Source organism: Siphateles boraxobius, unplaced genomic scaffold (assembly GCF_051911475.1).
Source record: "Siphateles boraxobius isolate OS27281-9 unplaced genomic scaffold, OSU_SipBor_1 184, whole genome shotgun sequence".
Lineage (NCBI taxonomy): Eukaryota > Metazoa > Chordata > Actinopteri > Cypriniformes > Leuciscidae > Siphateles > Siphateles boraxobius.
Window position 1 is genome coordinate 189433 of NW_027508793.1, and position 24395 is coordinate 213827.

General features: G+C 39.3%; 1 protein-coding gene and 1 long non-coding RNA gene across 2 annotated transcripts; one reads left to right on the plus strand and one right to left on the minus strand.

Annotated features, from left to right (window-relative positions):
• The first annotated feature begins 688 nt into the window (after positions 1-688).
• On the plus strand, positions 689-19551 carry cp (ceruloplasmin). Its single transcript, XM_077233723.1, has 20 exons — positions 689-876; positions 2781-3025; positions 3127-3339; positions 6421-6594; positions 6790-7044; positions 7135-7300; positions 7392-7531; positions 7683-7823; positions 7901-7945; positions 8901-9115; positions 9309-9459; positions 9566-9778; positions 10883-11090; positions 15654-15793; positions 15899-16027; positions 16134-16240; positions 16756-16975; positions 17069-17208; positions 19034-19196; positions 19441-19551. Exons 1-20 carry the CDS (start codon positions 719-721, stop codon positions 19473-19475), a joined length of 3258 nt encoding a protein of 1085 aa, XP_077089838.1. The 5' UTR covers positions 689-718; the 3' UTR covers positions 19476-19551.
• A 387-nt stretch (positions 19552-19938) lies between these two features.
• On the minus strand, positions 19939-20702 carry LOC143741292 (uncharacterized). The gene is made up of 2 exons (XR_013204991.1): positions 20568-20702; positions 19939-20486 (listed from the first exon to the last, which is right to left on the minus strand). It is a non-coding gene; the product is annotated as an uncharacterized LOC143741292 (long non-coding RNA).
• Between the last annotated feature and the right edge of the window lie 3693 nt (positions 20703-24395).

Sequence of the window (24395 nt, forward strand, 5' to 3'; positions counted from 1 at the left end):
TTCATTACAATGCTTGACTTTTGCCTTATCTCTCCTTGACGGGTTCAGAAGTAGTGAGGTGTGATCTGTCAGATTTTTAGCCTAGTGTAGCATACAATAAGCTTGCTTCATTATTTTGAAATTATCTCCCCCCAGTGCATTGCAATTGGGTTTCAAGGCATTTTAACTGCTGAGTTGTCAGTTCCCAACAGATAAACATTTCTTAACTCAACATGAGAAATGTACCCAAAACCCTATTGATTTTTTCGCAATGCAATCATAAGTTGGTGTTTTTTGGTCAGCAGTGTTTTCCGTGTCTACTATGCACAAACAAACTTAAGCATTGGGCTGATTACTTTTCTTTAAAAAAATTTACCCAGTCCATACACCTTCTTTGGTTGGTATTGTATGGAATAAATGGTCTAACCAAGACAACATAATTAATGTCTTAATTCAGAGCCAAATGGGAGATATTAACACACGATTCAGTCCCAACCTTTTCCATGGTTGATTACTGCAAAGAGACCTTCTCTAAAAGACAGGAGTTTCCTAAAGTCCATCTGGTCACATACTGCCAGTAAATTCCCGGGGTCATGTACTGCCAGACCGCCCAGCTGTGTGTGTGTTAGTCAACTTGCCCTCTTCATGGCTGTTGTGATTGGCTGACCGCTGTCACCTTCTGTCTTTAAAGAAGCGAAGCATCTGCTCCATTCTGATAATCAAATCCCACTGATCCAAAATGAAGGGGCTGCTGTGGACTCTGCTCGGGGTTTTGTGTTGTGCTGGAATCGTGTCTTCAATCACAAGGGAATATTTCTTTGGCATTAAGGAGATTCAGTGGGATTATGCTCCTAGTGGTAAAAATCTGATTCAGAACAAAACCATAAAAGAAGACGAGTAAGTACAAACACTTCCGCGAAGGATGTACAGGAGTTATTAGTTCTGTACGAAAGAAATTAGACTGTAATAACATTTGATTTAACATTAAAAATACACTCTAGTTGCAATTTAGAACATATGATTGTAAATTGTAGCCTTCTTTAGAATGGCAATTCTTTAATGTCAATTCCACTTGTATATTGCTCCTGCTTTTTGCTTATTCAACTGTGGTATCCAACTGTATCAGCAGATCACCGCTTCCAATCTCACGAGTCCTATTGGAAGTCACTGCACTGCTGCTCATTTGCATAAAGTTGAAATGCCGCTTCATGCCGATTATATTGCTATTTAATGATTTCAACTTTGGAACTGAAGATGAATGAGTTCTGGTCACTTTGTTTCTACAGATAGCTTTCAGTGTGAATGCAGCTTTAGAGTCCGAATCTTCAACAAACCCTTAACTCTAAGTATAATATGAGTTTAGACTTTAATATTTTTTAATGGTGGACAATTACGTTTTTTTACAATCGCCATGACAATTTTTTCAATACTTTTAACAAATTTCCTAAACTCTTAACACAGTTAGCACTACATCCGTCTGTGTAAGCTATACTATTAACACATTTCTTGTTGCTTTAACACAAAACGCATACAATTAACACAAATTTAAAATGCTTGAACTTATTTTACACACAAGCTCAAACAAGACCAAAACAATGGATTTTTACTGGCAAATTTACCAATGCTTTAACACTGTATGTCAGAACAGATAACACCATGTTCTATACCTAACCCAGGCTAAAGTCAAGGTGAACAGTTGTTTATATTGTGAATCGAAACACAAATAGATCCCCTGTAGTTACTGAGAAACAGCTGATTGCATTATGCAAATTTATAAATTTATTTTTATTTATATTCTTTATTGCAGCAATTCTGTCTCCGTCTTCGTTTTTTCATTACAGTAACCGTACATTCTATAAAGCACTCTGAGATGGGTCTTTTTTTATTGAATTTCTGCAGCAAAAGACCTAAACCCAACAAAACAAAAATGTAGAGAGGCTTCAAAAGAAATTGCAGTGCGAAACACGATCTATGATCAATACAATATACTGTGTGTTGTATAAGGGCATACCTGACACATATAAAATAATGCAGTTTCTGTAATTCCATCTGATGTTAGTGTTTTTATGACATTGTGCTATGATTGACTAAATCTTCCTGTTGGACGAGAACATATGTTAGTGTTTGGAAAAATTATTTGATTTTGAGACATGTTTGCAGTGTTTTGGTAGACATAGTGTATTGTTGCTAGTGTATTATTGTATTTTGAAAATTAGTGTTGGAGTTTAGTTTACAATGTGTGATTTTGATCATGAAATTAACTGTTTTGCCAATTGTGTGTTGTAGGTGTGTTGGTGCGTTAAGAGTTTAAGAAATGTGTTAAAAGTATTGAAAAAATTGTCATAGCGCTTGTAAAAAACTGTAAATGAGCTCATTTAATCGTCATTTAGCAACACCCTATTCATAATCTATAAACCGCCTAGCAACACTCTAGAAACCACACTGAAACACTTAGAAATGACCTTGTTCCAAAATGTTTATGCATTGGTTATGAATGATATCTCAAACCATACAGCATTTTGAGAAGATCTCTGCTACTCCTCAGAAATTTTGATAGAAATTCTCCACAGGGGAACCATTCACGTTTCCTTTAGAATGTATACAAAAATAGAATAGTACCTGGGTACGGGTGTAGGTCACTACCCAGACAGCAACATAGTGTCGGCCCAGATCCGGCCCACATCTGTACCAGATGTGTGCCGGATCTGGGCCAACACTATGTTGCTGTCTGGGTAGACATTCAGTGAGTGAGAGAGTGCATGTAAAAGCCTCACAGAGAATGTTGTGTTGGTGTTTGACAGAGATGCACAGGTGTTTCTGGAGAGGGGAGAGCAGCGGATCGGGCGGGTGTATAAGAAGGCAGTGTATCAGCAATACACTGACGCCACCTACAGGCAGGAGATAGAGAAACCCAAGTGGCTGGGTTACCTCGGACCCCTCATCAGTGCAGAGGAAGATGACACAGTTGTTGTGCATCTGAAGAACATGGCCACACGAGCGTACTCTATCCACGCACACGGCCTCAGTTACAACAAGAGCCATGAAGGTGCGTGCGCAAATTATGTCAAATACAATTAGTTTAATCAGTTTAACCTTTTCTCATGAATTGCTCATCAGAAATACTGTGAATATTGGGTTTCTCTCCAGGAGCACTGTATCCCGATTCCTCAGAAAAGGAGGAGAAAAAGGACGATTCAGTGGCCCCTGGGAAATCGTTCTCATATGTTTGGACTCTACCATCTTCCCATTCTCCTGGCAAAGATGACACAAGCTGCCTGACCAGAATATACCACTCCCATGTTCAAGCCCCAAAAGACATCGCCTCAGGTCTCATTGGACCTCTCATTATATGTAAAAAAGGTACAAATCTTTCTCTTCACTTCAGGGTTCACATGCTAGGACCCCTATAATTGACCCTTCACAGGGAGTTTGATTGATAGGCGATCTGACCAATCATAAGCCGCCATCCGCTGAATTAGTAGTGGATTAACTACTATTACTATACTACTATTCAGTTAGTAGATTAACGTTTGAGGGTTTTAACTTGAAAAATGAAGTGTACTATGTCTTTCCGCGGTTAAAATTATATTCCTTCTTATGTTCATTCATTTTTATTTGATGCTATAAATTAATTTGAAGGAAGAGATGATCGGTTCACAAGCAGCTTTAACTGAAGCTCAACAGCAATCTGTCAGACACATTAAAGAGCCACAAAACGTTTTTATTGTTTACATTTCTTTAAAAAATTGCCAAATTTGAAAGTTGAGACTTTGTTTCATATCAAAGGTAACCTGGTTCCAGAGATCGGCAGTATTTCAATTACAAAATACTCAAAAGTAATTAAATACGTATTTCAAATACATGTAATTTGTATTTTCCTTAACAAAAATAAATCAAATGTAATTTGTAATTAAATAGCCTACTTTGAGGGACTGTCATTTGTATTTAAAAAACTTAAAATACTTATTAGGGCTGGGCGATATATCGCATGACATTGTTATGCGCATCTCGTCAGTAAAGCCGGTTCATTGATTAGTAGTAAATCACCTTCACCTGCTTTCAGATGGACGATATGATGCAGATATGAGTGTTAAATTAATACTCAAGAGTGTTAAAGTTAATGAGATAATTAAGTGATTAATTTAGTGATGATGAGCATTATTGAAGTCACCTGATGTTAACAAGCAGAATCACTGAAGGAGAAAATCTCAAATTGTAAGTCATCGTTATGGCGATCAGTGTTTGCTTTAGTTGGACTCTTGACCCTTATACTTTCCATTTAAATTTTGTTTGTCTGCTGTTATTGATTTATAACAGTCAAATGAACAAAAAAAAAGTCTGATTTGATAGTGTTGGTTATGTTTTGGCATAATCATGCTGTGATCTGAAAAATAAAACTTATTGGGATAGTTTGGTTTAACTTGTTAGCAACAGCTTTGTGATTCTACAGCATATATGATTATCAGTATTTTTCATGTCCAAAATATTTAATAAACATTGTTCTGATCAAAACACTTTCAAATGAATTTATTTAGTAACACAGACATCAATAATCAGCCTGTGAATCTCAACAATGGTGACAATAATAATGCATGTTGCAGTGGCTGCCACCAATCACAGCTCATTAATGGCTCCCATCATGCATTGCAGTATGAATAAATTATGATCTGAATTGTCAATGTAATTTACTTTTCCTAATTGAATATTCTGCTCGTCCCCATTGTTGAGATGCATTGACTGAATCTTGACATCTGTGTGTGCCTAAAAGAAAGATTTTTTTAATCAACTTTTAAGAAATCCTTTATATTATAACTAAAATTCTAGATATTTATGCAGAATCACAGTTATGCTGTACCCAACAGCATAAATCACAAACATAAAGTTCAAATGATGATTGTCATAATATAACCCACACCATTAGATCACTTTTTTCCTTTGTTCATCTGGCAGTTATAACTCAGATACAACATCCAAACAAAATCTAAAGTTAATAACATAAGGGTTAAGAGCCCAACTAAAGCAAACACTTATCGCCATAACGGTGGCTTACAATTTGTGATTTTCTCCTTCAGTGATTCTGCTTTAGGTGTCTTCAATAATGCTCAATCATCACTCAATTAATCACTTAATTATCTCATTAGCTTTAACACTCTGTAGAGTGGGACCATATGTGCTCTGAGCAGTGCTGATTTAACACTTTTTGCTGTGTACTCAGATTTCAGCAACACACTCACATAAAAAATACAAATTACATATTTTGTATTTTGTATTTGAAATACGTATTTACTGTAATTACTTTTGAGTATTTTGTAATTAAAATACTGCCCATCTCTGCCTGGTTCGTCATGTCTGTCATCGCGTTGTCAGTGTCCTCTCTGCTCCGCGATGTATTCTTCACTGTGTGAGAACATGGTTTTTGGTGTGGCGTGGCGTAGCAACAGTAACTAAAGGGGGCGGGTCTTTGCGAATGGTCAATTACAGTAATGTTTTGGGATCAAATACAAGCTACTTTAAAATGCAAACAAAAGTATTGTCACGAAGCATTATACGTTAGCATGTTTGAGAGAAATAACTATTGACTATTGTAGCATGTATATCATTTTTCCCAAATCACAGACAATGACAATGTAAACCAGTGAATGCAGTTATTTTAATATGATTCAAATAATTTACAGCAGTGACAAATAACAGGAAATGTATCCACTTAAAAGTAGCCCCACCTTAAATATAATAATTTAGACACATTTACAGCTCAAATAGAAACATCTTAAAAGAAGATGTGTGTATATTTTGTCATTATAGGTCGCATATTTTCTGTATATTAAGTAAAGAGCGTTTTAAACAGGTTTCGCTCAGGGTTTCAGTTAGAATACAAGTGTGTTAGTGTATTTTTAAAATAGAGAATAGATTTATAGATCACAAATAGCCTATATAACACATAATTGGGTTTAATTTTATTTTGATGGTCCCTTTAACACATTCTGTTGACTATAAGTAACTCCACCTACATGTCAACTTACTCTCATTAGAGTGTTAGTAGAGTATTAGTAGACTGGTAGGGTTAGGGTTACTTATAGTCAGTATAATGTCTGTTGGAGGAGCATCACAATAAAGTGTTAGCAGATATTAAGCAGATAGTTTACTAATACTTTAATGACAGTTAGTCGACATGTAGTTGCAAAATTACTTATAGTCAACAAAATGTTCAAAAGGGACCATCAAAATAAAGTGTTCCCAATAATTGTGTTTTGTTTAAAAAGTTTTGAAGAAAATTTGAACATCTGGCTAACTCTTCAGTATTATGTACTGAAAATTACAGATACAAATTCATATAAAAAGATGACTGCCGTAAAAGTCATTGTATAATTCTCACACTTCAAGTGCTGATATAGTCCACTAATATTGAATCGTTCTTTTTTTGTGTGTTTGTGCAATTCTTAGGCACTCTAGATGTCCATGGCGACAAGACAGCTGACTATCTTTACGCCCTCATGTTTACGGTGTCTGACGAGAACCTCAGCTGGTACCTGGATGATAATATCAAGACCTACTGCTCAGCAGCAGCCAAAGTCAACAAGAATGATGAAGGATTCGTGGAAAGCAATAAAATGCACTGTGAGTTCAGTAATAAATCTCCTGCAATAATGATTAATGATAACATGAACCGTGAACAGGTCAAACCCTGTTCGACGCATCTATTAACTACTTATAATTAGCATATTGTACAGTATATATACTGCCTACTATAAAGTAAAAATTGTTTGAATGACTATCCAGGAATTTCAACTTCCCTTGTGAACTTTATTGTAGCTATAAATGGGTACGTCTACGGCAACTTGCCGGACCTAAGTATGTGCATGGGCAATAAGATCCATTGGCACCTGTTTGGGATGGGGAACGAGGTGGACATCCACTCAGCCTTCTTCCATGGACAGATCCTGACGGACAAACGGCACCATGTTGACACCGTCAGTCTGTTCCCGGCTACTTTTGTTAACGTAGAGATGATGGCGGACAATCCCGGACAATGGCTCCTCAGCTGTCAAGTCAATGATCATCTGGAAGGTACAGACAGGCCAGATCTGAGTGTAATTGTTGCATTGTTACACCTGTAATTGTTGTGTTGAATTTAATTACATTTCTCCCCAATTTTAGCCGGCATGCAAGCCTTTTTTGAGATTAAGAAATGTTTCCCAAATGTGCATAAACCCAGACCCTTCGGAGAAGTCAGACAGTATTTCATTGCTGCTGAGGAAATCATCTGGGATTATGGGCCAACAGAGATAAATCAGTATACAGGGAAGAAACTTGTTGATGACAGGTAACAATGTTGTTTTAAGATCTTCACTAAGAGACATCTTGAAGTCAAAGGGAATGTCCTTGAATTTAAGCTTGTTTCTGTATATCCACAGTGTATCTGACACTTTCTTTGATACCCGCAATGATCGCATCGGGGGAAAATACAAGAAGGTCCAATATGTGGAATACACTGATGACACATTCACCAAGCGCAAAGACAGGAGCCCAGAGGAGCAGCACCTGGGAATTATGGGTAGATGTTGTAGACAGAACATTGTATTTAACAAGGAATCTTCCTTTAACTGTGATATTACTATGAGGCTGTTGCAGTGATTTGCTTTTAAGTGCAGATATTAATAGCTGAGATTAATAGCACAAATTAATGTCTTTGAGTTATTTTTTAGGTCCAGTCATCAGAGCAGAGGAAGAGGACACAATTAAAGTGACATTTAGAAATAAAGCAAGCAGGCCCTACAGTATTCAACCTCATGGAGTGCAATATAGCATAGAAATGGATGGAACACTCTACCACAATGTCCTGGAAGGTAAAAAAGTAACCTCATTAAATAAATGTATAAAATGTATGACAGTCTTCATTTGTTTATTTTCTTTTTTTATGCAGAGTCATACACTGCCAAGAAGCTTCGTGAACTCAAAAAAGAAGCACGTAAGAAAAAGATCTTAATGATATATAAAAAGATCTGGAAAGCTGACCAGAAAGCTGTGATGAGCAATTCCAGACTGTTGTCTATTAAGTCAAATATCGATTCAAGGTCAGGGATCATTGCGCAAGTGTATTTTCCAGTCCTGGCTGGACTCAAACAAATCAGTCCAAATCTATTAGACCAAAGTTCCCTCTTTGAATTATCTGGGTGATTATGAGTGCATGACTGGCTTTACTGAGAATGAACACAGAGGAAAATGCAATCAAATTCACCATATGATCTTCCTTAAGACTTGTTTCTGGTCTTATTGTGAAAAATTCAGCAGTTCACATTACTCCGTAGAAAACAATCTGTCTTTATAATCCATCCATCCATCCATCCATCCATCTATTCATTCATCCATTTTCTAAGTCAAATGTTAGTTGCAGTTGAGACAGTTGCACACATAGAGTTGCAGGGATACTAGAGGCTTTCCCGTCTTGCTTTCGAAGGTAAGCTTGACCTTTAACCTCCCTATTCTAGTCATAAAATCCTTCAAAAGTGGTGTTCTGGGATCCACTATGCCAGGGGTGTCCAAACCTACTCATGGAGGGACCCTATCATGCAAAGTGTAGCTCAAATCCTAATTAAACACACCTGACCCAGTTAATCATGGTCTTCGGGATCACTAGAGTCTTCAGGTCAAGTGTGTTGGAGCAAGTTGGAGCTAAACTCTGCAGGACATTGGCACAGCTCTAGGATAAAGTTGTTGTCCAGCTAAAGTTAGTTGTGATTGTTCATATTCATGTTCATAGTCATATTCAGCTCTGACTTCATCTTGGTATAGAACACACACTTTCAACAATTCAATAAATTCCTAATGGATAGAATCAGTTCCGATCCTTCATATTAATTATAGTATAAGGCAAGAAAACAATTATGGAATGTAAAAAGTTGGATGTTGTTCAACTCTTTCAGGGGTGATTGAGCCACTACCTGCTGCACTGGTCCGTCCTGACACCACTTACGTCTATGATTGGGTGGTACCTAAGGGTGGAGGACCCACCGAAAAAGATCCAGACTGCATCACCTACTTGTACTACTCAGCGGTAGATCCCATCCGAGACACCAACTCTGGGCTGGTTGGACCTCTTCTGATCTGCAAGCCAAAAACCCTCAAATCAGGAAAGCAGGTGGGAAAGATGGGCGTTGAGTGAGCTATGTAGAATTTTTCTTATTTGCAAAATGTTGAGATGAGATTACTATACGATTGGTGGCTGAAAACAGGGGCAGAGATAGACAAATAACTTGTGATTTCTGAGTTCCAACAATATTGTGTAACAATTATTTACTCACAGCTTTGCCAATATTTATTTTCCATTCCAGAAAAACATGGATAAAGAGTTTCACCTTCTTGCAACAGTGTTTGATGAGAACCTGAGCTGGTATTTGGATGACAACATCAAAAGAAGTGTGAAAGAGCCCAAATCTATAAAGAAAGATGATGAAGACTTCCAAGAGTCCAATAAAATGCACTGTGAGTGCAAGTCAAATTCCTTGATAAAACGCTTATGAATTTCTGTAGCACACAAACCGTATTGCTTGCTCTTTCATCCAAACTAATATTTGTTTACCATTCACAGCGCTTAATGGATTCATGTATGGGAATCTCAAAGGTTTGAGTATGTGTAAAGGTGATAAGGTGTCCTGGCATCTGTCCGGGCTAGGATCAGAGACAGACATCCATGGACTTTACTTTGAGGGCAACCGGTTCCTCTACAAAGACACCAGGAGAGACACCATCAGTGTGTTTCCTCACATCTCTCACACCGTCATCATGGAGCCTGACAGCATGGGTACACTCCCGTCACTTCTTTCTTTGACCTCACTATGTCGAAGAACAATTATGTGCTATATTGAAACTCTTGACAAGTATCCAACCAATGTTGTACCAGCCTGCATGCATTTCCTTCTCCTGCAGAACACAAAAGTTATTTTAAAATATATTTTGTCCATGCAAAGAAGACTCAGTGGGGTCTGATGTTGTTTTGGGCCAAATTGACTTTCATTCTGTGGTTGAACGGGGGCGCTCTCGCCAGAGCTATAGCAAGAAGCGACTACTCCACTCAAGCATTGAATTAGCTGGGGAAACACCAATTAAGGGCACACAAGTTTGATCTCCTTCCCACAAATCACCAAACAATGAAGCGTGGATACTGTATGTACAAAATAGATCTTTATTAAGTGATCATAAATAGTTTGAAAGAGGAGCACTGGTAGCAACACAATACTAGTGGTGGCAAACAAGGCTACGGATTTATATATGAGCAGGTTGATCAAACAAAGAAAAAGAAAAGCAAGATCTCGACACTGAGCTGGGGTGCTCCAGTAGAAGGGCAGGCCAAGCAGTCGGCTTCAAATCAGCCCGCAATGAGTAACCCCTGTGCACCACATTTTAAAAGCACACACACTCCAGTGAAATACACTGCAAGAAAACCCTCACCGCACACTCTTGGAAGAGGAGAGTTTCCATGCAACCTCCAAAGATAACTAGCCTGCCCGTTCTGGGTCACCCTATGCCCCTGAAAAAGAAAGAGAAGGAAACAAAGCAATTAGTAACAAAATCAAAAATATAAACCATGACGCACAACTGACACAATTTCTCGCTAATCTGGGGATGCCCTTTATATACTTTTTTTCTAAATACCGCTGAGCTATCTGTGAACGGCACTTCACCACAATCGTTTGGACAAAAAGATTTGTAACATTCTTTAAAATAAAGTGTTCCACAGAGGAAAGAAAGCCATACAGGTTTGGAGTTTCACTGAATGTAGATGTATGTGTATAACAAGAAAAATAATAATTTATTCCTTACATAATCACATAAATGTGCATTTATGATAAACTTCAAAGTATTACACATTGTGCTGTTCTGATGATTTAACATGCTGCTTTTGCAGGACAGTTTGAGGTGAGCTGTAAAACCACAGATCATTATCATGGAGGCATGAGAGCCAACTACACTGTGGAGAAGTGCCACTTCTGGAACCGTCAGTCTGAGACAATGCTGCACCAGAAGAAGTATTACATCGCTGCAGTTGAGATGGATTGGGACTATTCACCCACCCGCACCTGGGAGGAACAATTGTACCATGGTCTGAAAGAAAGGTATTCCACATCCTTCACCAGAACTCCCATTTGCTAACAGTACTTGGCAAATTTCATTTCAAGAGTTTGCCAGTCCATCCAGTCTTAATAGGTAAACAATATTGAGTTACTGTCATGTCAAGTCAAGTCACATTTATTTATATAGTGCTTTTTACAATACATATTGTTTCAAAGCAGCTTTAAAGAGATAACAGGAAAATAATGCAAAAAAAGGTTGTTTCTAGAAGAAAATAGCGCCACAGTCCAGCTTAAGTAAGTTCAGTGATGTTTCATTTTTGTTTTAAGAAAAGTTCATTTATTTTTATTTAATTATTTTTAATATTCATTTAATTTAGTTCATTTATATATATGAAAAGATTGGATATATATATATATAGCCGCTCTGGAGTAAACCGTGATGTCATCGTCCAGCTCAGGTTCAGTTCTTGTACAATAGTGTCAATGCAGGCAGATCAATATTATTGTTGAATATTAAATTAAATAAATGTTCCCAACTAAGCAAGCCAAGCCAATGGGCAACAAACGTGGCATGGAACAAAAACTCAATCAGGTGGAATGATGGAGAAAAAAAAAAAACTTGGGAGAACCCAGGGTCAGTCAGGGGGCCAGTTCTCCTCTGGCCAATGAACGAACAGTGTATTTTTATGATTCAGGCAGCATTACAGGTCAGAAGTCAGATTGGTTTGGAACAATCAGAATATTATCCAGTTCCATATGGTTCAAGATCAGAGTCATCACGCCAGGATGGAGACGGGTTTGTTGAGGATCAGTGCCGATGGCTGTTGTGTCGATGAGGCCTTCGATGAGACTCTAGTTGACACAATCTCTACTGGCACTTTAGGGATGCGTTGTGGTCGTGTCTAGGTGCAGGTCCTCCATCTGATCTGGATATGGCCTGGATTCAGCTGATTACAGTTAACCTCAGAATAAACAGAAAGACTAATATTAAAGTAGATGCCATTCTTCATATGATGTAACAAGTACGTCAGGTGTTATAGGAAGTGTTCCCGGTTCCGGCTGACCTAATTTATGCAGCCTAATAATCATTTAACTGATTTGAATAATAGGAATGTATAATTTTCTATGTGTATGTCAGGTTAAAGAGATGTGTTTTTAGTCTAGATTTAAACTGATAGACTGTGTCTGCTTCCTGGACAATGTTAGGAAGATTGTTCCAGTTTTGGTGCTAAATTATGTTTTATTAACAAAGTTCGGGAGGAGCATGTTCAGTTAATTAACACGAGTGGAGTGCACGCAGCAATCAATGATAAGAGGTATATATTAGCTGTGTCCCAATGTGAAGGCTGCGTCCTCCGAAGGCCGTATTTGAAGGCCGATTTGCCGCATTTGAAGGCCGATTGCGTCACCGCGGCGCGATGAAGGCTGTCCCAATTCAATTTCGCATCCTTCGAAGGCCGTATTCGAATGCCGGTTGCGTCATCGCGGCGCGACGAAGGCTACCCTGATTCAAAAGCGACGCCAAATGCACCCTTCGTTTCCCGTGAAAGGAAGGATACATAAATGGACCTTCTCGGTCTATCCTCCCCGATCTCACCCCATAAGTCATTGCGCGCCGGTGACGACAGCACTTTTATTTTAAAAAATGACGGATGATTGTTCTTGTCGCCTAGCAACTGTGACAGCTACCGATGACGAGCGGGAGTAACATTTGAACTGCACTTTTTTATATTCAACTGGGTTTTATATTCCCGTAGTACGGAGCCCGGAAAGTCTCCTGTGGGGGAAAAAAACAATCCGTAGCGATGGTTGTGAAGTCCGTCCCCTCAGTATATGAACTGTACTCACGAATTCTTAAACTGTTCCCTCGGTTTAACAAATCGTGCCCACGATGATTCAACCAGTCAACCTGTTTATGAGGGATGCTTTGCATTGTGTTTAAACTTCATTTTTGGGAGAAAAAAGCTCAGTATAATAGAATAAGCAAAAAAAGAATTCACATATAAAAAAGAAATATAACACAAACACAAGGTTAGGTTTTATTATATAAAAATAAAACATTCATAAATTATTTTATGATTAGTATTAGCCTACTGTCTTCAGTGAACTCATTTATAGTTATAATTATAAACACAAATAATAATAATAATAATTATCATTATTATTAGGCTATATATTTAGAAGCCGCTTTTATCAAAAAAAGGAACAAAGCAATTCGTCAAATGTCAGTCATAATACAGGTTAGACAATAATAATACAGGGCTAAGATTATCATAAATAAACGATTATGAGCATATCCAAGTGTTTGTGTGGAGTGGAGGTGCGGGCGCGGACACTTGCATTTTTCTATCAACAGTGGAAACAACTTAAAATAGGCTACTCTATCATTTATGGTCATACAGAAAATAATAATACATCATTCGCAACTACTTGTATTTGTGCAAAAACGAACGGACATAAAAGTACGCGGACCCAACACTAACTTTTTCTACAAATAGCCTACATTAGGCCTATTTGAAATAATTAATAATATAAGGTCCGTGTACTTTTGCGTCTATTCGATTTTCTTTTTTTAACCCATAATTGAAAAACGAAAAAATGAACGGTTGTTAGGCAATTTTTAAAACGCAAGTTGAGCACCAAAATTTGAATTTGAACTGTAAACAGTACACACCAAATGCTGCGGAAAAATAAAATAAAATATTTACGTATTTTCAGACTTTTTTCCCCATTATTAAATATTTGAAATATTCAAAAATTGATAGGGAAAAAAATGTCGATATTAGGCTACTGGTTTTCTAAGGCCAAACTAGAACCTGGAAATTATATTCGAATTTTTTCGTTTAAAAGTGGACATTTCAAGCTTTGTATAGGTAGGCCATATTTTGTTTGAGTTCATTTTTGAGACGCGCTCCAGTTCATGGAGATCATGAAAGCGCGCCTGATTGTTTTATTTTATTTTACAAAAGCACAAAGTTTTCTTGATATTGTGAGTTTAGACCAATAAAATTGTGTATTTTTATTTACACATAAAAAATATTGTGAGTACAGTTTATAAACTGAAGGGACGGATTGCACAACCGTCGCCACGGATTGTTTTGTTTTTTCCCACAGATGGAGGGTTTTTCCCCTCCATGATACGGGGTTTAAAAATATATTTATAGTCATCATTTATATTGTCCATTTATGCTACATAATAAAAAGAACACACTAGCCTACAAAATCGCATCAAGGTAAGATATAAGTGAACATTTGAACCATATGCCCATGTATGTTTTCTTTTCTTTTCATTACACTATTTACGTAAGTTAACACCCAATACTTGAACAGTTTAAAGTGTAATCTGGCAATTCAGGAAGCAGCTTCTGAATTGGGACACAGAAAACCTCTGGCCATGATCCGGCTATTAATGTCAAAAATACATGACTGAAACATCCTCACCATGTCCTCCAGTAAAATATAAACAAAATAATGTTTATTCAATTATATAAAATGATTTATCAGGATGGCAGCCGAAGGCTACTCTCGCACCGTTGCTTGGCGCCAGGAGCGGTAATCGGGAACAACTGGATGCCAATTCGGGAATCATAGGAAGGCTACATGCGGAGCGTCCTTCGAAGGCTTGGTAGGCTGGGTCCTTCGAAGGACGCGTCCTTCGGAGGATGCAGCCTTCACATTGGGACACAGCTATAGATTCAGCAATCTCACCTCAAATCATTGACAGTTTAGCAGCATCCCTCCACTGCCCCTTCTCCACACTTCTAGTCCTAACCACTTACATAGGGGGGGGAGTACTCTGGGTTCGGGCCAAACTCCGAGCTCGGAGACCTCCCCTCGGACAGTACGCCAAATACATATTAAACCTTATACTCTCTAATTGTATGTAAGTGTGAACTCGTGAAATAGGAAAAGCAAAGGATCTACGGCCAGCAGTCGATTTAGATATTCTAGGTATTATCAACTGGCCAGAGTTTTGAGATCGCAATAGACGTGAAGGACTATAATGCGTTAAGAGCTCGCATAGAATACTGGGGAACTAAACCATTTAGTACTTTGTAAGTAATCAGCAATATTTTAAAAAAATTGCTGTCATCAAATGAAGCTCTGCGTAAGCTTAACCTTATAAGCTTATAACTGTGATACATAGAACTGCGGCTCCCCTAATGGGAGGAATAGAGAAGGAGATGGGGAGGTGGAGGGATGCCAGATGAATTGTAGCTGGGTTGGTGCAGTGACTGCTGCTTATATACACTCATAATGATGATTGCCAGGACTGAATGATTAGGCTCTTCCTAAACCAACGTTTGGAACTTTATTTAAGGTATTGAAGAACACCAAAGGTGTTTAGCGTGATTGAAGCTGGTTATACACCAAGTTTCAGAAAAAGATAATCATCGAAAAACCACATCAATGACGAGAGAGGGAAAATACACGAGAGAGGGAAAATAATGACAGAATTTTCACATGTAATGTAGTTTTGGTCTAAATTGAATTTACAAAGACTGTTCAGACTATATTTTTGGAAAATGAACATGTTTTTTAGACTGTACTGTCATTAAAGCATGAATGCAAGTTCTGAATCATATCTATTTTTAATATATTCAGTCCAGGCAACGCGTTCCTCAAGAAAGAAGGGAAATTCATTGGTTCAAAATATAAGAAGGTGTTGTACAGAGAGTACACTGATGAAACCTTCACTAAACCCAAGGACAGACCTGCAGATATGGAACATTTGGGAATTATGGGTAAGTATTTACAGAATTTGCTGTATATTGATGGTTGACTCATAATTTGGTGTAAATGTTTGTAAACCTTCAGAATATGCTCAGCTGTGGTATTGCTCACCTCAGGACCCATGATCCATGGTAAAGTAGGAGAAAAAGTGAAGATTGTGTTTAAGAACATGGCTAAGAGACCGTACTCCATACATGCCCATGGAGTTAAAACTGACAGTCCCCAGGTCGCCCTGACACGTCCAGGTAAAGGACAAGATGATCTGACAGTTGTAAATTAGACAAATTTCAAAGTTTATATTGTTCATTAAGTTTAAAGCTCACTCATGCTCACTCATGTTGCTCACTCAAGGTGAAACTCACACCTATACCTGGTACCTCCCAAAGAGTTCTGGGCCGACAGAGGAGCAGGAGGAATGCAGTGTCGGAGCATATTACTCCACCGTAGATGTTATTAAGGTACCTTTCTCACCAGTGAAACAAGGTCATGGGACCTTGTTTTGAACCAGTTTGGATCTAAGTCCAGAATATCTCCTGTTTATCCAAGAAAACAAGTGTGCTGTTTCTTAAACCCTAATGAGCTTGCTGTTTGCCAACACAGCATTGTCACATAACTTTGTATATTAGAAACTTGCACAACGAGGAATAACTCCAGGAAACAGTCTTTAATCACAAACACTCAGGAACAAGGAGAAAAAACAAACAAACACTCAGGAACCAGATGAGAGAGAGAAAAAACAGGAATCTCCACTCACAGATTTTTTTGAACATATTCATTATACTTTTCATTACATCTTGGATAATTTATTTTTCAATGAAAATGCATTAATTGCAATTGTGATGCTGCCTTAGAGTTTTGTCAAAAGAAGGTATCTTTGACGGTTGCATAATGATGTCTATAGAACAATATTATGACCCATGGTGTCAAACGTTTTTAATCTACCGGTATGTAAATCTGATTTCTTCCCGCGCAGGACATGTACAGTGGTTTGATCGGACCACTGGTCATCTGCAAGAAGAGCCTGGCTCGTTCACTGGGGCTGAAGAAAGAGATTGAGGAGTTTGCTCTACTCTTCATGGTCTTTGATGAGAATGAATCTTGGTATCTGGATGACAACATCAAAGCTTACGTTAAAACCCCTCCAAAAGAACTGAAGGAGGATGAGGAGTTTATCGAAAGCAACAAAATGCATGGTGAGTTCAATGTGTTGTGGGTTGCATAGATTTGTAAAACTAACGTAAAACTAATGGCTATTCCTTTATTTATATTATCCCCGTTTCTTACAGGAATCAATGGTTTAGTCTACGGCAACCTTAAAGGCCTGACCATGAAGGTCGGAGAGAAAGTGTACTGGTATCTGATGGGAATGGGAAATGAGGTGGACATACACACTGCACACTTCCACGGCCATAGCTTTGACTACAAGGTAATCACTCACTCACTCACTCACTCACTCACTCACCCAACCACTCACTCACTCAATCATCCCATTCACTCACTCACTCACCCATCCACTCACTCACTCACTCACTCACCCAACCAGTCACTCACTCAATCCACCCATTCACTCACTCACTCACCCAACCACTCAACTCACTCACTCACTCACTCACTCACCCAACCACTCACTCACTCAATCATCCCATTCACTCACTCACCCATCCACTCACTCACTCACTCACCCAACCAGTCACTCACTCAATCCACCCATTCACTCACTCACTCACTCACTCACTCACTCTCAATCCACCCATCCACTCACTCACTCAACCACTCACTCACCCACCCACCCAACCACTCACTCACTCACTCACTCACCCACCCAACCACTCACTCACTCACTCACTCACTCTCTCACTCACTCACCCATCCACTCACTCGCTCACTCACTCTCTCACTCCCTCAACCATCCACTCACTCACCCATCCACTCACTCACTCACTCACCCATCCACACACTCACTCACTCACTAACCCATCCACTCACTCTCTTACTCAGTCACTCAACCATTTACTCACTCACTCACTCACCCATCCACTCACTCTCTCACTCACTCACTCACCCATCCACTCACTCACTCACCCACTAACCCATCCACTCACTCACTCACTCTCACACTCACTCACTCACCCATCCATCCACTCACTTACTCACTCACCCATCCGCTCACTCACTCTCTCACTCACTCACTCACCCATCCACTCACTCACTCACCCACTAACCCATCCACTCACTCACTCACTCTCACTCTCTCTCTCACACTCACTCACTCACCCATCCATCCACTCACTTACTCACTCACCCATCCGCTCACTCTCTCACTCACTCACTCACTCACTCACCCACTAACCCATCCACTCACTCTCACTCTCTCTCTCACACTCACTCACCCATCCATCCACTCACTTACTCACTCACCCATCCGCTCACTCTCTCACTCACTCACTCACTCACTCACCCACTAACCCATCCACTCACTCACTCACTCTCACTCTCTCTCTCACACTCACTCACCCATCCATCCACTCACTCACTCACTCACCCATCCACTCACTCTCTCACTCACTCACTCACCCATCCACTCACTCACTCACCCACTAACCCATCCACTCACTCACTCACTCTCACTCTCTCTCTCACACTCACTCACCCATCCATCCACTCACTTACTCACTCACCCATCCACTCATTCACTCACTCACTCACTCTCTCACTCACTCACCCATCCACTCACTCGCTCACTCACTCTCTCACTCCCTCAACCATCCACTCACTCACCCATCCACTCACTCACTCACTCACCCATCCACTCACTCTCTCACTCAGTCACTCAACCATCCACTCACTCACTCACTCACCCATCCACTCACTCACTCACTCACTCACCCATCCACTCACTCACTCACTCACCCATCCATCCACTCACTTACTCACCCATCCGCTCACTCACTCATTCACTCACTCTCTCTCACTCACTCACTAACCCATCCACTCACTCACTCACTCTCACTCTCTCTCTCACACTCACTCACCCATCCATCCACTCACTCACTCACTCACCCATCCGCTCACTCACTCTCCCATCCACTCACTCACTCATTCACTCACTCTCTCTCTCTCACTCACTCACTCAGTCACTCACTCACTCACTCTCCCATCCACTCACTCTCTCACTCACTCACTCACTCACTCACTCACTCACTCTCCCATCCACTCACTCACAGTGTGATGACTGTTGGCTTTTACTGCAGATAAGTGGTACACATCGAGCAGACGTGTTTGATTTATTCCCCGGGACGTTCCAGACAGTGACCATGCGTCCGCTGTATTCTGGCACATGGCTACTGCACTGTCACGTCACAGACCACATCCAGGCCGGAATGCTGACCACATACACCATACTCGAAAAAGACGGTGAGTTTGCATGACATGTACATTATGTTCAAGTCTGAGATCAGTTTTACAAATGTAGGACAAGAAACATATTTTACTACCCTGTTATGCAAAGCTAAAGGGCAGAGCGGGGCATGTTGTCACACGGGGTTGTTGACACAAGAACTCATGAAAAGTCTAATTACACAATGTTTGTTTTGTGATTAAATTGAGCACATTTTACCAGCAACACAAACTGAATGATATAATTTTCTGTCTTTTTTAGGGAAAAAGAGGTTCCTGGGTTTGTTTGGCGGTTAAAATGTGCTTGTAACAGGAAGTTTGTTTTAATACTTCCCCATGATTTTTCTAAATAAACACATGTAGTTCTTCATAACTATTTTATTGTGATTGCAAAAGAGCAGAAAAACATGACAAAGACATTAAAAACGCATTTTACTTAAATGTGACAAAATATCTTGTCAGCATTAGAATAAAAAAAATGAGACAGGGAATTGGAATTGAAATGGGAATGATTGGATGGTAAAAATAAATTCTCTAAATAGGCTGTATTTGAATAGAAGGAGTCAGAGGTCATTATTTTGTCCAAAGGTTTTTTCTGATGTAGAATCAATTTTGTAGGGTCGAAAATATGATTCTGTAAAGGGAAGACTGGAAGTAGAGATGTTTGCATTTGAATAATGTTACTGAACCTTTAAAATATGATTTTGTATATGAAAGAGAATGTTCAAGAGAATGTTTACAAAATGATCTGCACATGAGACTCTGCATTTGAACATAATTTAATAAACAAAAAAGGACACTTTAAAATGTTCATTCTGAAAATCAGATGAAATGAGATGATAGATGCATTGTGGGTAATGTGCACACAAATATTTCAGATACATTCAAAAAATCAGTGCAAGCCTAACAAATCATTTAAAAAAACACAATCAACTTTAATCAGCGTATTTTGTAGTCTATATTTATCCTGATTTTATATTTGTTTTTGTTTTTTTAAGTAAACTTGTAACATTCCAGACTTTATGAATGATTGTAACATGTAGTTCACAGCAGTCATCGATCTGAGTGGACACATGACAGTTTTTGGTAATCAGCATTCAAAGCAGCAGGACGACTGTAAATCCAGATCCTGTCTTTAAACAGGTTTAGTGTTGATTCAACGATTGTCTAAAATAAATGCAGATGTCATGAGATTTCATTGGCAGCGTTCAAGCAGATGTGGCAGGAAAAAATGTGCCGTTCCATCATCCGGCAACAACTCCAGGAACTCCAACGGGTTCAACTCTCTGGCCGCCACAAGCAGAGTTTCTGTGAAAGAAAAGAGCAGCAGAATTCACTTCAGTTCAGTGTGTTGTGTTGGGACATCCCGTGGCTTAAAGCGGCTGCTACCTTTGAGCGCTGAGAGGAGGACGGCGTTGTGGATCCCTGTCTTTCTCATCCGGTCACACACCTCAGGGAAAAGCTTCTGCCACCACAGAGGCTGAGGACGAGAACTCAATCAGTGGCCAGAAAACAAACATAAAACCTCATAAAAACTCAAGCCTTTTATTGTGTCACATCATTTTGGCACATTGGCAGTGTTGCATGAGGGTGAAAGATTTCCCCAGGTTTTGCATTATGTTCAAGTCCGGGAGAATTGGCCACAAGCTGTGCTTCATACACACCTATACCAGTAATGGACAATGGGAACCCTTTTGTTGCCCTACCAAATCTGGCAAATCCTGGCAAAATTTTGCTAATATTTTGCTAATATTTTGCTGATGTGGCCGTACCTTTAAGGCCTGTTCATATAAAGAACAATAACTATAAAGATAATGCTAACTTTTTACAATAAGGTTCATTAGTTAACAGTAGTTTTTTACAGTAGTAAAACATTATTATATTTTTTCCTAAACCTAACTACGTATAATATTTATACTCTAGCGCGTCTACACATCGACGGCGGCTGAGCCTAATAACCATAACTGCGCAGCAATAATAACCAACAGACTTCAGACAATGCCTTCGAACATGCTTTAATCACGGCCGGAGGATCTCAGACAGACTCCATTGAGATTCCCACCAGTAAACACCAATACAACAGTTTTATAGAATAAGGGTAAGGCACAATGACATGAAACATTACATAATTCCCCCACAATCTGATTGGTTCTTCATCTTCTTCTTGTTACTAGGTAACCAAAAGATTTCAAGGTTAGACCTCTGTCTAGTTTCATTTCCCATATTTGTTATTTTTACACTCACACAACCAAAGTCATGAGTTTTCACTAGTTTCAAACAGTACATTTGGTTCAAATGTTAGGATGGCTAAAAGAGGAAGTCATTTAAGAGTTAGTCATAAAATTAGACCCAAAGGGGAAGTCAGGTAAAAGTTTATCATAAGGTTAGAAAATCTAAAGTTCAGATTTTTACATGATTAGTCTCAAAAGACAGTTACTATCTAATCTATTAAAAATCCATCACAGTATATCAACTAACATGAACTAACCATGAGCAATACATTTGTTACTGTATTTGTTAATATTTGTTCCCTATCGGTCAGTCACTACAACGTAGGTCATGACTGACCAATAGGAATCTCACTAGATAGACCAATCTACTTCGAGTGAAACTAAAACAAGCCAATACACATTGGCGTGCAATCATTTGCATCAGCTGCGCGGGCTCGTTAGCGCGGGTATATAACGAGCAGCTGGTGGTAGGGATGGGACGATTACCGGTTTCACTATAAACCACGATAAAATGTACTGACGGGTAGTAATATTGTTTAAAATTCAATTATCATTAAAACCATGTTTGATTATCGCGATTTTAATAACTCACTATAAGTCCTGTCCAGCCAGCAACAGTCTGACGCATGCGCGCAATGTGGGTTTTTTTTTTATTCGAGAAGGAATGGCGGAAGGCGGTGAACGTGTTCGGGAGATTTTTCAGCCTTTTAAGAGGACCAAATCTGAGGTGTGGTCATATTTTGGCATTTACAAAAATCCTGAGGAAAACTTAATCGAGGATGGTCACTCTGTCTGCAGAACATGCTCAAAAAAAGTCGCTGTGATAGGGGTAAACACTTCAAATCTGCCGAGTCGTCCTGTGTGACCATCACACACTGTTGTATAGCGAACGCAAGGCAAGTTAACTTTGATCTCAATACTAAAACTACGTCTGGGAAATAATTGGGCACAAAATGTTGTTTTGAGTTGAAATGTTTTATAAGGGCTTTGAGCCAAAGACGAACGAACAAGTTCAAACAAGACTATTAAGAGTGACATTTAAGAGATAATAATGTATATTCATTGTACACTTATTACACCGATTTTTTTTTACCACATAATTACGGGGACATATTGAATAGAGATTAATGTCTCTATTCTTACCTGTTAAATCCATTTTGTACAGCGTACAAAACTCGTCCAGACAAGATGATCACAACAATATTATCAAATTCTGTAAACAATAAATCAACTCTGATTTCATTTTCAATACAATCAAAGACGGAGACGCAAGATGACAAGTTGTATTTGAATGAAATGAGAGCGCGCGTCCGTTGTGATGCATGGATGTGCGCTGAGTTATGGTTATAATGCGTTGCTATTGACGATGGTCATTATAAGGAAGGAAATGCCACAGAATATAATCTTACTTTAAAAAATGCATAGAACTCATTTTATTTGTTGTTTTTTGATTCTCAAATATAAAACTTGTTGAAATGTTTTCAGTGTGAGCATCAGTTCTTTTTTAACACTTTCATCTTGTTTTAACAAAACCGTGATAATATTGATAATCACGATAATTTCGGTGACTATAATCGTGATATGAAATTTTCATACCGTCCCATCCCTAGCTGGTGGATAGCACTTCAGTTTTTTGCTTCGGAGCCAACACTTCGATACTGTTTTCAAGAGTGAATCTGAGAAGACGAGCCTCTTACAACGGACCTCTTCACTTTGGTGCGGGCGTGACTGCGACGCAGTGTGAACGTTTTTTTCTCTCTCTCTCCTTTTTTTGTTTTCCTTATTTGAGCAAAGCAAAAATAAGCTGTTGTCACAGCTGGTAAGGTGCGCAGTGAGAGCGCTCAAACGCTGTTTTTACAGCTGGTAAGACCAGTGAGAGAGAGACAGCGCACAGACAGCTTCACATTCCTGTCTGTTTGCGGTGACTGTTCCCCTGCGTGTTTCAGCACCAGTGAGAGCAGTCCCTAAAAGAGCTTACACAGATAGATCGTGTCTTTTTCAAGATGACTTTCTATCTTTGTGTTTCTGGATGTGGTTATTACCTGGGGTCACGGGATGGTCACGGTCGCTGTCTGGGCCTCGAACACGCTGAGGCAGCGTTCGGGGATGAGTCATGTACCCATTGTGGGAAGATGACCATCGCGGAGCTACGGTCGAGACTCTCGTTCCTGCAAAGAGAACTACACCCTGCATAACACCCTCGGCCCGGACATAGCAGAGCATCCGGTGCCAGGCCTTTATCCTCTGAATCCTTCAGAGCCGGATCTGGGCTGTGTTCCATTTGCGTGACCCTACGGGGATCCCATATGTGTATATTCTCCACAGCTGCTCCTAACGGAAGCCCGTGTCTTTCCCTGGACTAGTCACCCAGTATTCATATGTAGTACAATCTTCGGGCTAGTCCATATGTATTTCCCACATAACTCCTTGAAAAAAGTGGCTTCCGCAGCATTTTCCTTCCTAGCAGAAAGGGCATGCTTTCCCAGTGTTATCCAATGTCTCACTGTATGGGTTATCATGGAACAATAGTGACAGATTCACTCTGTGTAAGCTTCCTCCTATCGTCCTTCCAGGCAAGAAGGTGTAGAGGCTTGCACAGGGCGCTATATGGGGTGCAGCAGCTGTGGTGCTTTGGTAGGGACTCCTATTGGTCAGTCATGACGTACGCCTCCTTTGCCTCCCTCAGGGAACGAGGGTTACCATATGTAACCGAGACGTTAACATTAGTTAATAAAAATACAGCTTTTCATTGTTCATGTTAGTGGATTAACTAATGTTAACAAGATTTTAAGAAAGTATTAGTAAATGTTGAAATTAACATTAACATAGATTTATAAATGCTGTATAAGTGCAGTTCATTATTAGTTCATGTTAACTAACGAACCTTATTGTAAAGTGTTACCAAGATTAACTATAACGATAACAGTAGCATCCACAGCAGCGCATGATAATGTTCTGTTTATTACAAGTGCTCCAGTTTTGTGGC